This window comes from Clarias gariepinus, chromosome 10, assembly GCF_024256425.1.
Source record: "Clarias gariepinus isolate MV-2021 ecotype Netherlands chromosome 10, CGAR_prim_01v2, whole genome shotgun sequence".
Taxonomy (NCBI): domain Eukaryota; kingdom Metazoa; phylum Chordata; class Actinopteri; order Siluriformes; family Clariidae; genus Clarias; species Clarias gariepinus.
The window spans coordinates 20,656,062-20,670,404 of NC_071109.1; the positions used below are offsets into that span (position 1 = coordinate 20,656,062).

The 14,343-nt window shown below is 38.8% G+C and overlaps 1 protein-coding gene across 1 annotated transcript; it reads left to right on the forward strand.

The window, feature by feature from the left end:
• The first annotated feature begins 10,220 nt into the window (after nt 1-10,220).
• Nucleotides 10,221-12,933, forward strand: LOC128531380 (uncharacterized). The gene is made up of 4 exons (XM_053505196.1): nt 10,221-10,517; nt 12,111-12,266; nt 12,364-12,456; nt 12,622-12,933. Exons 1-4 carry the CDS (start codon nt 10,221-10,223, stop codon nt 12,931-12,933), a joined length of 858 nt encoding a protein of 285 aa, XP_053361171.1.
• Nucleotides 12,934-14,343: the final 1,410 nt, after the last annotated feature.

The following is a 14,343-nucleotide window of genomic DNA, read 5'->3' on the forward strand; positions in this document are numbered from 1 at the left end:
GGCCCCCTATAACCCTGTGTAAAGGATAAAGCAATAAAGATAATGAATGAGTGAGTTATGAATGTATGACAACTGATAATAACCTAAGTATTTAACCTAAACAAACATGTAAACATCACTAATTTTGATGTTGATATAACACATATCTGAGGCAACAGATTTTTTTTTTTACATAAAGGGTTATGGCACTTTCTTTTAGTAGCTCTGTGTACTTGATAATGTTACTGTATGTCACATAATGGTAAAGGAGAAATGGAGAAATAACATAAGCTGTACAGTCCACCTGTTTGGTGGAAACATAAAAACCTGATAAATAAGTTTTTTAGTGATTATATGCTACACACACACACACACACACAGACACACACTTAAACCTTGGATTGCGAGCATAATTTGTTACATGATTGTAGTCGTAGTGCTTGTATCAAAGCAAATTTTCCTATAATATAATATAATGGAACCTTATACGATTAATTCCACAATGCAAAAACATTACTATAATAAAGATTAATACAAAAGTATTAAATAGTATTGAAGTAAAAATAAAATAAATTAACCTGCACATTACCTTTGAAAAGAATTGTAGCTGGTGTGGATGAGATGAGACAGAGGAGAGGATGGGGTGGTTATTGCACATATTGTACACACACACACACACGCAAAAAAAATCACTGCTTACTGACAGAGAGTCAGTCGGCTCATTGGAGCTTTTTCTTCTTGTGCAACTTTAACAAGAAACCTCTCTAATGACACTTGCTTTTGCCTCCTTTTGAGGATTTTATGAAAATGTGACATTGCGTAGTCATTAAGCAGATTCATTGCTCGCACTGTTACAGCCTTTTTAACCTTTTTCTTCACAAAGGGTGTTGTTGCAGTATAGTTACTAAAGAACAGTCACTGCACTTGGACACAAAATAAAAAATGCTTTACACGCACACACATGTGCTCACAATGCTTCAGTAAACAGTACACAGACACACAGATGTTAACTCGTTAACTTACGAGTGACGCAGGCGCACTGATCGAGCCATATTTACACCAATGTGATTAAAGGTCATGTTTTGCAAGATCTCACAATGTTTTTGTCCCTAATTTTGCCATAATCCCACCACATCCTAGGGACCTCCTCTAACCACTGACATTTACAAACCAGGGCAAAGGCTATCATGTGTGTCTTCCAAGACATTTGACTCTGTCTTAGAGCATCTTTTTAAGCTGCTCCTCATGCTGGATTAGGGAGCAGTGTAACACACTCAGAGCAAAGTGTTATCCACCTTGTCTCATCCTATGTGACATTACAGATCTCCCGAAGCAAAATTTGCTTTTTATGATTTCTATCATCAGGAACATGTGCTGTGATTATTGTTTTGTTTTATGTGAATTTATTATACTAACCTTTGGGATATCATATTCTTCTCCTTATAAAAGAAAGGAACTGCATGTCTTTTGCATATCATGTCATATTTGTAGTTTGTAAGAGACTGGGATCTGAAGACATGTAAGTTATAGAAATGAAATTTTTTTCTTCAGTCTGGGTGAGATTTAAAAAAAAAATCTCACCGAAGTATGTTTGTTGAAGTACACTGATAACACCATAACAACACAAAACATATCTAATATTGTGTAGGTTTGCCTTGTGCCCCCATGGTGAATCTGGCCCACAAGACCTCTGAGGCTGTCCTGTGATTTCTGGCACCAGGGCGTTGGCAGTGGATCTTTTGGGTGCTGTGGTTTACAGGGTGCAGCCTCTGTGTTTGTCCAGCACATCCCATGGGAGCTCCATTGGATTGGGATCAGGGAGTTTTGAGGCGAGGCAGTGGCCCTGGGCTCTTTGCCTGCTGGGCCACATGCGTGACAGGCTGTAGTGCACTAGGTGTTGTGGTGCATTTCTATCATCGCCAGCATTGACCTTTTTAAGTGAGTTGGCTTTTCTGTGGGCTACCTTTGGTCCACACACATAAATTAGCCTAGGTTGCCCATGATCTTGTAAAATGTTAATGTGCTAATGTTATGTGGTGTTGATTTTAGAGATTATAAGTGTATAGTGCAGGCAAATCTAAAAAAATCTAAAGCTCAAAAGCAGTCTACTGGATACCATCAAGTCTTTTTTGACATCCCTTAAAATTTTCAACTTCTTTTGAGGCATGAGAAGTCAAGTCAGAGCTCTGGCTTTGCTATCTTCAGCTTTTCTGTCATCCCTGACAATCCGAACAAATAATCTTTGTAATGGTGGTAAAGTCCTCATGTTTGGGTCCTACCTGCTGATCTTCACCACCTTTGCCAGCTTTTTCAGGTCTGAATTGTGTCTTCAGATGTATTGGCTTGAAAATATTGAGTCATGAAAACATTATTTTTTTGATTGATGAAAAGGTTGCAAAATAGCAACAGCGGGTCAAACTAATTACAAATATTATCACTTTACTTTGAACAAAGTACACAGATTATTGATCACTGGTAATTCAATAATATCAAAATATGATTGTTATAATTTACACTGATCAGCCATAATGTGAAAACTATTGACGGGCGAAGCGGATAACATTGATTACCTCATTACATTAGCATCTGTCAAGATAAAAGGGCAATTGCAAGAGTCTAAGCAACTTTGACAAGGGATAAATTGTGATTGCAAGATGACTGTGTCAGAGAAATCTTGGTGTTTCTAGTGTACATTGCAGCTATCTGCTTATGAGGCTGTGTATCTGTAGACCACTCAGCTGCAGTACACATGCTGACCACCCTGTCCACCACTGAAAACTTTAATGACAACATGAAGATCATAACTTGACCATGGAGATTGTGGCCTGGTCTGATAAATTATGATTTCTTATACATTATGCGGAAGACGGAAGATGTGTGTGTCTTATTTCTTTAGGGAAATGATGCATTATGGGAAAAAAGGCACCAGGATGCATTATGGGGAAAAAAGTAAGCCGGTGAAGGCAGTGTGATGCTTTGGGCAAAGTTTTGCTAGGAAACTGTGGCTTCTGGCATTTATGTGAATGTTACTTCATTTATGTATGTACTTCATTCATGGAATGTGACACGGACCACCTACCTTAACATTGCTGGTGTTGTTTGAACTAGGAACATTGTTTGTCCTACTGTATTAATATTTTCAAAACAAAAATGTTTTAGTAAAACAGTCCAGAGTCTGGGTATTGCAATATGTAGTATTTGTCTATTTTCTTTCAGGACTAGGTGGTACTAGACAGTTTCAAAGAGATGTTGCAGTTTTACAACTGTGTGCCTCTATGGGTGAAGAATGTGTTGGTGAGAAGCACAGGGAGCATTATAAAGAGTGCAACTCTCCTTCGTGCCAAACAAATTGAGGAGGTTGCAGAGAAGGTGTAGGGTATCATAGGTGGATTTAATCAGGAAACTGAGCAAGACTTATTGGATTCTCCACAGGTCACACCAACTAATTAGCACCTATGCACCTAACTAGCAGATCTGTGGACCAGCCAAGCTTTTTTCTGCATATAGCCTAGACATACATGGGTTTCAATGGAAGTGTGCTCCTCTTAAAGAGAAGCATTTTGGACAGATATGACTGTAGTCTCATGTATGTCACTTTCAAATGTGAGAGTTGGCTATGCCATATACTGTTTCTTCCTTGCTGTTACAATGATTTCATACACTTTTAGTTATTGTATGACCTGTTGACAAACAGTGATAAAACTGTTGCACCAGACTTTGTCCTTCCTGGGAATTACTTTGGTCACTTGTCATCAGGTCAACTGAGATTTGCTTCATTGCCACTTTTCCAATCTGCTTGTCAGAGAGTTCTGTGGAATGTTGCTCCCCCAAGGTTTAGATGGGCTGCTCTGACAGCAGTGGAAATCTCCCTTCAGCTGTAAAGAAGTTTGGCTTTTCACTTCTAACACCTTTCCTAAGGGACAAGCTCCAAGACATGGAGGGTTGAATTTCATTCTTGCCCAGACAGGTAGCCTCTGCCCCAATGGTAATTTCACCTTATCGACCATCTGCCATGTGACAATGATGATGATGATCTCAAAGGCTGCCACAAACAAGATGGGGGAGACTGAGTATCTCATAGCAATTACCACCTCTAGGTGCTGCCACCCAGTTGTGAAGGCTTGCTTAGTGCAAAACAGTTGCAGGTCTATGAAGGAGTCAATACCTTTTGATCAAGATTGAGGATTAAAGTTTTCAATACTTTCCTAAATGGGAAAACACACATGTACTGCTTTGTGCCATTCAAATATGATATACTGTTGCTTTCAATCGGGGCTCATTAGATCCAAATACACAAGAGCTTCAGTATGCTGGTAAAGTGCTTGTACACTTTGCATGCACCGTCTAACTTTGCAGAACAAGAGTTCAGGGAAGGTGACTTGGTCTAGTATTCAACTGAATCCATGGAGGTGGACGGCAAAATACTGTATATTACCTCGGATTTCTAATGTTTCATCTTCACAAACCTCTAGATTTCTAACTCACTGCTCCAGCTCCTCTTTTGTGATCCCCAACTGCCCATTCACCAGGGTATTCCCATCCATCCTAAAGCTGTAAAGTGTTTCTATCTATCCATAAGAATTATTTTATTACATTCCCCTTTTCATGAAAAACATTCTTAAAGATAATTTGAATAAAAAAAGTGAACAAAAACTAAGTATGTGGGAGGGGTTACCACTAGAGGGCACTGTCTTTGTTTTGTAGTTTTTGGTTGTAGACTCAGTTTCCCAGAAGGCACCTCGGTCAGGTGATGCGGGAGCTCATCTTAACCGAGGTAGCTCACTAGTTTAGTTATAAATAGCTAAATTGCTCACTTTCTCTCCCTCCCTCTCTCTCCCTCTCTCTTTCAATATTCTTGGTGACTATTGTTTCTGAATTTTAAAGGGTGCGCTTTAGCCATCTACCATAATCCATATCTCCTTTACTTGGACAGTGGGTCGCATTTCCACATAAAAGCAGAAGAGAAGTAAAAACCTATTGGAGCGTCATGGTTCTCCTTTCTGTTACTACACTGAAAAAAAGGGATAAGGGGGGTTGTATACATTACAAATGTGCAGCTTATATATGTTACATAATCGATTTATGTTCTCCTTCTAATCATGTATCAGTCTTTTAAAATTCCTTCAATTTAGGCGGATGTGGAATCAACAAATGTCAGTCATGTTAACAACACTGAAAATAGTTATATTTTGTCTGGAAACTCCGCCCCCATCGACCGAAAACTGGAGGGAAAGCTACAGCAGTGGATTATCGCATGCTCGCCATCTTTTCATTCGCACGCTTATTTCTACTGTTCTCTCCGAGGTGAAGGTAATTAAAACAGAAAAATAAAGAAAAAAAAAAACCTTTCAGACTGAAAGGTAGTTATACTCAGAATATATAAACAGTTAGCTGGGGGTTATCACTGTAAATAGTGAATTTAAAAGCTATATAACAGTCATTGTTAACGCTGATGCTAGCTTCCCTAACGTACAATTTAGCTAATCACGGTATAATTTTATGGGCCACTATATCTTGTGTTTTCGAAGGTTTTGAGAAGTAACATAGCCAGAGCTACCGTATATTGTAACCCAAGTTTAGACTGCAATAAGTAGAGTAACTTATCACTAGCTAGCGCGGGGAATGTGTGCATGGTTAAAAGACAAAATATAGCACAAACATGTCAGGACATGTGTAATGCAAACTTTTACCACACAGTTTAAAAATGTGTTGCGGTGTGATAAAGTTAAATAGTAACATGACATAAACAGGCCGTTTGAAATTGTGAGCCGTTACTGTAAGTAGTTAACTGTTCCGCATTTTATTATGAATGGCTTAATAACCACTGTCCAACAACATGGCCGGCTACTTTCGTGGACCTTTACTATATATTTAAATGAATGTGGAATTATTTGAGAACACTGGTGCTAGTGTCTTATGCTTTTCTAGGAATTCCGGTTCTGACCAGGTGTTGTGTAGAAGTTGGTTCTCCCATCAAGATACGTTTCCTTAGTCCCACCTCCGTGAAAATGGCGCATGGAGTGTGTATTCAGGGTAAGGCTCGGCCGCGATAGGTTTAGCGTGTACCACCGAGCTTCTACGGAGCGCGGTAAATGGAATCGTTTTCACGGGCGTGGGGATAAGAAAACGTATCTTGATGGGAGAACCAACTTCTACACAACACCGGTTCTAAATAAGTTTGGACCAGATGCATTTCTTTGTTACTTTGGCAACAGTGAGTAACAAGAAGTTGTTTACTGTCCGTGTGTGGCCGAATCAGTTTGATAGATAATAGGTCTGCCTTGACTAATAATTGTGTGTGGCAATACACACACACTTATTGCTACTAAAGTAGTTAATTTTAAATGTAATGTTTTATTGCATAGGTATTTGGTGTTTGTCCTGTGGACGACTGAACTCCACTTTGTTGTGAGGGGTTTGTTTACAAAAGCTCTGTAGTGGTAAGTATTCAGATGCATTTGTTGGTGTACTTGACATGTCTAAATGTATCTCTACATAATAAACTTGTAAATGACTGTATTCAGGTGATAATAAAGAATAAGGAATGTTTAGAATAATTTATTTACTCTGAGGATGTTTTACATTGACTGACCCAGCACCCTTTGTGTGTATTTTCTCTTTTTCCCCCAGTCAATGTGGAAGTGTAAAGGGTGCTCAACTGTAGTTGCAAGTAGGTCTGAAGTACTTAACCATTACAAACGCAAACATCCATATTTTGGTCGCACCAGACGATATCCATGTGCATATTCTGAATGCCCGTGCACATTTAAGACATGGAATGCTTTGATAGTACATCACAGTAGGGTGCATTCCACACAGACTCAAAAACAGCTAGCAATATTTAGTTGTCACTTGTGTCCATGCAAGAATCTAGCTAATGAAAGAGAGTATTTTGTTCATATCAATTCACATCTGAAAAGAAATGAAAATGTGTCTTGCATGTTTGTTGGCTGTTCTTTTGAAACCTGTATTTATGGAACTTTTAAATCTCATAAGAGTCGTCAACACGCACCTTACAGCCTAACTGATTTTAAACCTGGTATTGTGAGAACAACTACAGTAGCATTTCCACCATTAGATGAGTCAGAATTTGCAGAAGGCCAGGACAAGGAGTGTGTAGAACAGGAAGCGCCCAGTACATCCCTAGATTGGAGAGGTCAACACAAGGAACTCCCAGATCTAATTGAGAAGCAGCTTGCAGTAGCCTTATTGAGGTTGGAATGTTTAATCCACGTGCCAGGTACAGCTGTTGATGAATTTTTGCAAGAACTTAACTACTTGCTATGCTCTTTAACAATCCCATTATCTAAAGGTATTGTTAGTGATATTCTTCACTGTCACAATGTCCAAGTTGATGAATCTGTAGTTACAGAAATCACTACAGCAGTTTGCTCGTCTAACCTGATTTCAAAGGCAATTGGCAAAGGTGGTCCTCTTAGCAGCTCCTATCAACGTAAACAATATTACAAGGAGCAATTCTGTGTTGTGGAACCAGTTACCTACATACTTGATAATAAAAACAAGCGCACCTTTCAGTATGTCCCGATCTTAAAATCCCTGCAGCAAATTTTAAATAACAAAACAATTGTTGATAAGGTTTTTGAAAATCACAGAGGACAGTAGGATACTGAAATTGACTCATCCTATGAATTAAGGGGACCTGAAGATGGTTTGCATTATAAAGAAAGTAGCTTTTTGAATGGCAAAGAGTTGAGAATAACATTGCGTCTTTACATTGATGATTTTGAGACCTGCAATCCCCTAGGCACTTCTCGGAAGAAACATAAGCTTTGTGGTGTTTATTGGACACTGGGTAATTTGCCACCAGGTTCTCACTCAGCTTTATCATCTATTTATCTTGCAGTACTTTGCAAAAGTGATGATGTAAAAGTGTACGGTTATGACAAAGTTTTAGAACCTCTCCTGCAAGATCTTAAAATACTGGAGGATCATGGTGTTTATGTGTCTTTAGTAGGTACATTTCTTAAAGGAACAGTGCAGTGTGTTGTGGCTGATAACTTGGGAGCACACAGTATTGCTGGTTTTAATGCGAATTTTTCAGGTGATTTCTTCTGCCGGTTTTGCATTGCAAAAAGATGTGATATTGGCTTTCTCTGTGTTGCATCTGGTGCTTTCAGCCTGAGATCTAAAGAGGTCCATGCAGATCATGTAAGAGCAGCTATTGAGAATAATGCCCATTGTTTTGGAGTTAAGCAAGAATGTGTTCTTACCAAGGATTTGTCTTATTTTGATGTTGTTTCTGGTTTTCCTCCTGATGTTGCTCATGATATATTCGAGGGTATTGTGCCAGTTGAGCTGGCCTACTGCTTGGTATCACTAATATCAAAGAAATTTTTTACATTAGATGACCTCAATCAGGCTATATTATCTTTCCCATATAAATGGTCAGACAAAACAAATAAACCACATGTCGTGCCACAGAGTTTATTTGGTCGAAAAACTATTGGGGGCAATGCCCATGAAAATTGGAGTTTGCTGAGGTTTCTACCATTTTTGATTGGACATTTTGTGCCAGAGAAAGAGCCAGCATGGCTTGTGTTGATGGATTTAAAAGATATTGTTAAGTTAGTGGTTGCTCCAGTGCATAATGATGAATCCATTTCATATCTTGAAAGCAAAATAATTGAGCACAGACAGAGGTACCAAGAACTGTTCCCTGATGCCAGGCTTTTACCTAAGCACCACTATCTTGAACACTATCCTCAGATGATAAGGTTTTTTGGCCCTCTGGTGATACTATGGACAATGCGATTTGAAGCAAAACATAGTTTCTTTAAGCAGATTGTAAAACACACCAGCTGCTTTAAGAACATACCTCTGACATTGGCTTCAAAACATCAGCTGATGATCGCTTTCCACATAAACTCATCATCTTATGGTAAATCAAGCCTAGATGTATCTAATGTATCCACAGTCCCACTTGATGTTTTAAAAGAGGAGGTGGCTCAGGCTGTTAGGACAAAATACCCCAACACATCTGAAGTGCACTTGGCTAAGGCTGCCTTAAGTAATGGCATAGCCTACAGCAAAGGTATGGTGGTTGCTTATGGATCAGTAGGTGGACTACCAGAATTTGCTGAAATCAAACATGTGTGTGTTATAAGTGAGAAGTTGTTCCTCATTGTGCAAATGCTGTGTGGGTGGTACACTGAACATTACAGAGCTTTTGAACTAAGCTCATCACCAGCAAGAGAATTAAAGCTTGTGGCAGTCACTGAACTCAGTGACAGCTATCCATTGGCTGATTATATGGTTGGAGCAAACCGCATGGTGACCTTAAAAAGGCATATCCTGGTAAAAGGTTAGTTTACCATGAGACTTAAGATTAACAGCTCAACAACAACTATGGCTGAATTCTTTCTGGTAGAGTAATTGTGAAACCTGACCTCTGAGTGTGTGTATGTACAGTATATGGAAAAAATGTCTTTACTAAGTACTATGCAAGATCCAATTTATTTCCTTCTCCATCCTCTTTACAGGAATATAGAAGAATGAATTCCCCAGTGATTCTCAAAGCACTGCTGAGTGACAACAGCAGCCAAAGGTTAACTTTTAAAAATGGACTTCCTGGATCTGTTATTGAACTTGTTAATGAGGTGCAAAGACAGTGCGGCCTTAAGTCTAACTTCAAACTTCAGTTTATGGATGCACTATTTGGAAATGAGTTTATGAACCTCACCTCAATGGATGAAGTTCAAGATAGAGGGACAATCAGAGTAATCCCCATTGCTGAACCTTTAACTCCTCTGTCTGATGATGGTCCTTCCACATCCTCATCTGCTGTGCGCCATCACCCTCTTGATGAATCTTCATCCCTATCTAGTGGATGTGTTGATACTGACATATTATCTTCACCAGATTCAGAGTCTTCCAGTTCTAGGTCACCTTGGCCTTCCATGTTCTGTGTTCCTCAATTTAGTTATGATGCTGAGCTGAAACTAGAGCGAGGCAATGCAGCATACAGAGAAAAGGGTGCATTGCTTATTCCAGATCCTAAACTGAAGTCAAACATTCTTGATGGCTTGGTGCAAGAAATAGTCCGCTATAAGGTTTATATAACTGATAAAGAGTTTAACACTGTTGGAGAGGCCCTCATCTTAAAGCATCCCTGCTTGAAGGAAAAGGGATCTTTTACTGGATATGCTGGATGGAAAGCTAGCTTGAAGAATAAAATGGCAATCTACCGCACTCAGTTGAGAAAGTTGGGGTGCCCCGAGGTGATGGTTAACTCTCTCAAGCACAAACCTGAAGGCAAACCAAGTGCTGCATCTGCCATAAAAAGACCGAGGCGATCTGAAGTGAACTACTGTCCCCCCTTTCCTACTGGAGAATCTGAGGAAAGCCTTGAGAGCGTTAGAGTGGCTCTTCTTTTAGATGTTAAGAGGAGGAACAACAGGGAGGTAGTCAGGATGAAAATGGAAAAGACATTTGCATATAGGAGACATGAAGTGGTCCGTGATACACCTATGATAGAAGACTTCCAGGCGAGATGGCCAGGACTTTTTGAAGTGAGCGAGGTATGTGATTAATGAAATTTCTGTTAATTTTGTTCCTTTTTCCATGTTTATTGCTGCCTATTGTATATTTCATGAATATTCAGGTGCTTATGTTATCAGCGTGTTCGGTTGACTCACATATACACCAACCTAAAGGATTATTAGGAACACTATACTAATACGGTGTTTGACCCCCTTTCGCCTTCAGAACTGCCTTAATTCTGCGTGGCATTGATTCAACAAGGTGCTGAAAGCATTCTTTAGAAATGTTGGCCCATATTGATAGGATAGCATCTTGCAGTTGATGGAGATTTGTGGGATGCACATCCAGGGCACGAAGCTCCCATTCCACCACATCCCAAAGATGCTCTATTGGGTTGAGATCTTGTGAACTCATTGTCATGTTCAAGAAACCAATTTGAAATGGTTTGAGCTTTGTGACATGGTGCATTATCCTGCTGGAAGTAGCCATCAGAGGATGGGTACATGGTGGTCATATTGAGATGGACATAGTCAGAAACAATGCTCAGGTAGCCCATGGCATTTAAACGATGCCCGATTGGCACTAAGGGGCCTAAAGTGTGCCAAGAGAACATCCCCCATACCATTACACCACCACCACCAGCCTGCACAGTGGTAACAAGGCATGATGGATCCATGTTCTCATTCTGTTTGCGCCAAATTCTGACTCTACCATTTGAATGTCTCAACAGAAATCGAGACTCATCAGACCAGGCAACATTTTTCCAGTCTTCAACTGTCCAATTTTGATTGATGAGTGGTACCCGGTGGGGTCTTCTGCTGTTGTAGCCCATCCGCCTCAAGGTTGTGCGTGTTGTGGCTTCACAAATGCTTTGCTGCACACCTCGGTTGTAACGAGTGCTTATTTTAGTCAAAGTTGCTCTTTTATCAGCTTGAATTTTCACCCACAGGACTGCCACATACTGGGTGTTTTTCCCTTTTCACACCATTCTTGGTAAACCCTAGAGATGGTTGTGCGTGAAAATCCCAGTAACTAAGCAAATTGTGAAATACGTAGACTGCCCTGTCTGGCACCAACAACCATGCCACGCTCAAAATTGTTTAAATCACCTTTCTTTTCCATTCTGACATTCAGTTTGGAGTTCAGGAGATTGTCTTGACCAGGACCACACCCCTAAATGCATTGAAGCAACTGCCATGTGATTGGTTGATTAGATAATTGCATTAATGAAAAATTGAACAGGTGTTCCTAATAATCCTTTAGGTGAGTGTATATATGAATTAATAACTACAAAAAGTGTTGCCACAAAAATATCAAGCAAATTATTAAACACTCACTCATCGTCTATACCGCTTTATCCTGTATTCAGGGTCGTAGGGGGCCTGGAGCCTATCCCAGGAGACTTGGGGCACAAGGCGGGGTACACCCTGGACAGGGTGCCAATCTATCGCAGTAAATATTAAACAATTACAACAAAAAATTATTAGAGTTTACCAGACTTACTATTAAGTGGGTAATTAAATAGTAAATAAATGATCAATTATGGAATCGGGACACTACAAACTACCTCACTAATGTTCCTGGTAACTTATGTTTTTATTGTAATTTAATTTCTTTTATTTTTGTTTCAGATCAATGCCGAATTTAAGCGCATTACCACCATGCCTCTACAATCCAGATTTCTTTCGCAGCTAGATGTCCTTTCTGACAAACTCCTGAAGCTATTTGGGAAAAGAGGAGGCCAAATTGGACGAAAACTGAAAAGCATTATGGACCCCATATCTGCAGTAAGAATGCATTCTTTAAAAAAGTATTTTTCAGTGTACACATTTTAGTGAAGAAAAAATATTCTACTCTAACTTGATGTCTTTCTTTCTTGACTAGGAGAATGATGTTGATCTTGCAAGAGAGTGTGTTCTCAAGGGACTGTGTGTGTACCTCAATGAGGACCCCCAAAATCTGGTTAGAGAGTACATGGTAAGTAATCGCATCAGTACAAGATTTCTGTATTTAGAATTGTGATTTTACATTTGTTCATGCCAACCATTAGTGACATGTCAGATCAATAGATTCAAAATGGTTCTCAAAATTAGTTAATTACCAGTACCATATCAAATTTTGTTTTATTGTGTAAATGTGCAGGTAGAAGACAAAGATGTCATCCAAAGGGCTATAGAGGAGACCACTGTTGGAATATGTGTCATCAAAGGACTACATGCCTGTGATACCCCAGAGGACATTGCTATTGTTCTTGAAGGCCAAACAGTATTACAAGATCTGGATAATGTTGCATTAGCCACTGCTATGTTGTTTGGCCTGATGTATGTGTTGAACTTGAACTACCCTTCTGAGCTGAAGTATACGTTCGAAGTTCTGCAGAAAGTTGTCATGGAGCTCGAGGGAAACGCACTCTCCAACAAAGCCCAAACTCTCAAAAACAGACTCTTTCAGTGAACTGTTTGCAGGTTATGGTGAAGTGGAAAAAATGGACTCTTGTTGCACTAACAGTGCACTGATTGTGGGTTACATGTCTAGATGGACACATTTGAACAAGCAATTATTGAATACACTACAATATGTATGCTACAGTACCTCAAATTTTATTTAAAAGCTGTGAGTTGAGGAAAACTATGCTTAAATACTGCCTCCTCTTAGTTTGTTTTTTTGATGATTATCTTAGGTAGCATACAAGTTGTAGTGTATTCTATACGTGCTTGTCCAAAGGTGAACATCAAGACATGCAATCCACAATTTGTGCACTAAAAGAACAATAGTAATTTTTTTCAAGAAGGCGAACATAGGAAAATATTGTACAATCTGTCCAACATGATCAGAACAAATTGTGGATTTTTTTGTCTGGATAGACACCTTTTAAACAAGCATATTTCATATTTTACTTATTGAACACTACAATGTGTGTGCTACCTAACATTTCATTTAAATGTAGAAAAGCTTTGAGTTGAGAAATTATGCTTAAGGACTGCCTCCTCTTGGTTTTTTTTTTTTTTTTTTTTTTTTTAAGCAGGATGTATATGGTGATTGTTTATTTAAAAGTTATGCATTTAAATGTTTTTTAGAATATACACACTCCTGTGTTGGGGTTGGTCTATTTTATGCTTTTGGTTTGTTGTTTGGGCAGTTTTTAATTTAAATACTAAGATATTGAGAGGTGAGTCATTTGACAGATTTACAACACTGAATGTTTTTTTTTTTTTTTTGTGTGTGTGTGTATAAAACACTTGCTTCCTAAAACTTGTTTTTTAGGTTCTAAATGTTTATTGCAATTTTTTTTTTCCTTTATTTTAATTTTTTTTTTAGTTTCTAACATGTTTATTGCAATTGCCTTATGGGACCTGCTTGTTTTAAAATTTCCTCTGCCAAAAAGCCTTTAAAATACCCTTTTTGTTGTTGTATAAATGGTTCTTAAAGGAACACGGTACAGTTATATGATTCAAGGTATACTGATTATGGAGCATGTGTTTTGTGGATGTAGAGCCAAAAGGCAGAGTGTTCGGTGGAGTCCCATGTTAAAGATGACTAAATATAGTCCTTTTGTTGCAAGAACTGTTTTGTTTGTCGTGTTATTGTGCTGTTACACATTTTGGTCGAGTCATTTTAGTTAAAACAAAATATGCTGCTGATTTCAACTTTATAGTGTGAGACGTGATTGACCTAGGTTTACCCTATCTGTAGATAGACACCCAGTATTTTTTTTTTTTTTTTTCTTCAAATGTTCCGTGTACTTTTTTCATACTAAACCACTGTTGTTTCAATATATGGTAAATAAATACACATAATGACAGCTGGGATAGGCTCCAACCCCTGATACCCTGAACAGGATAAGCAGTTCAGATAGTGGATGAA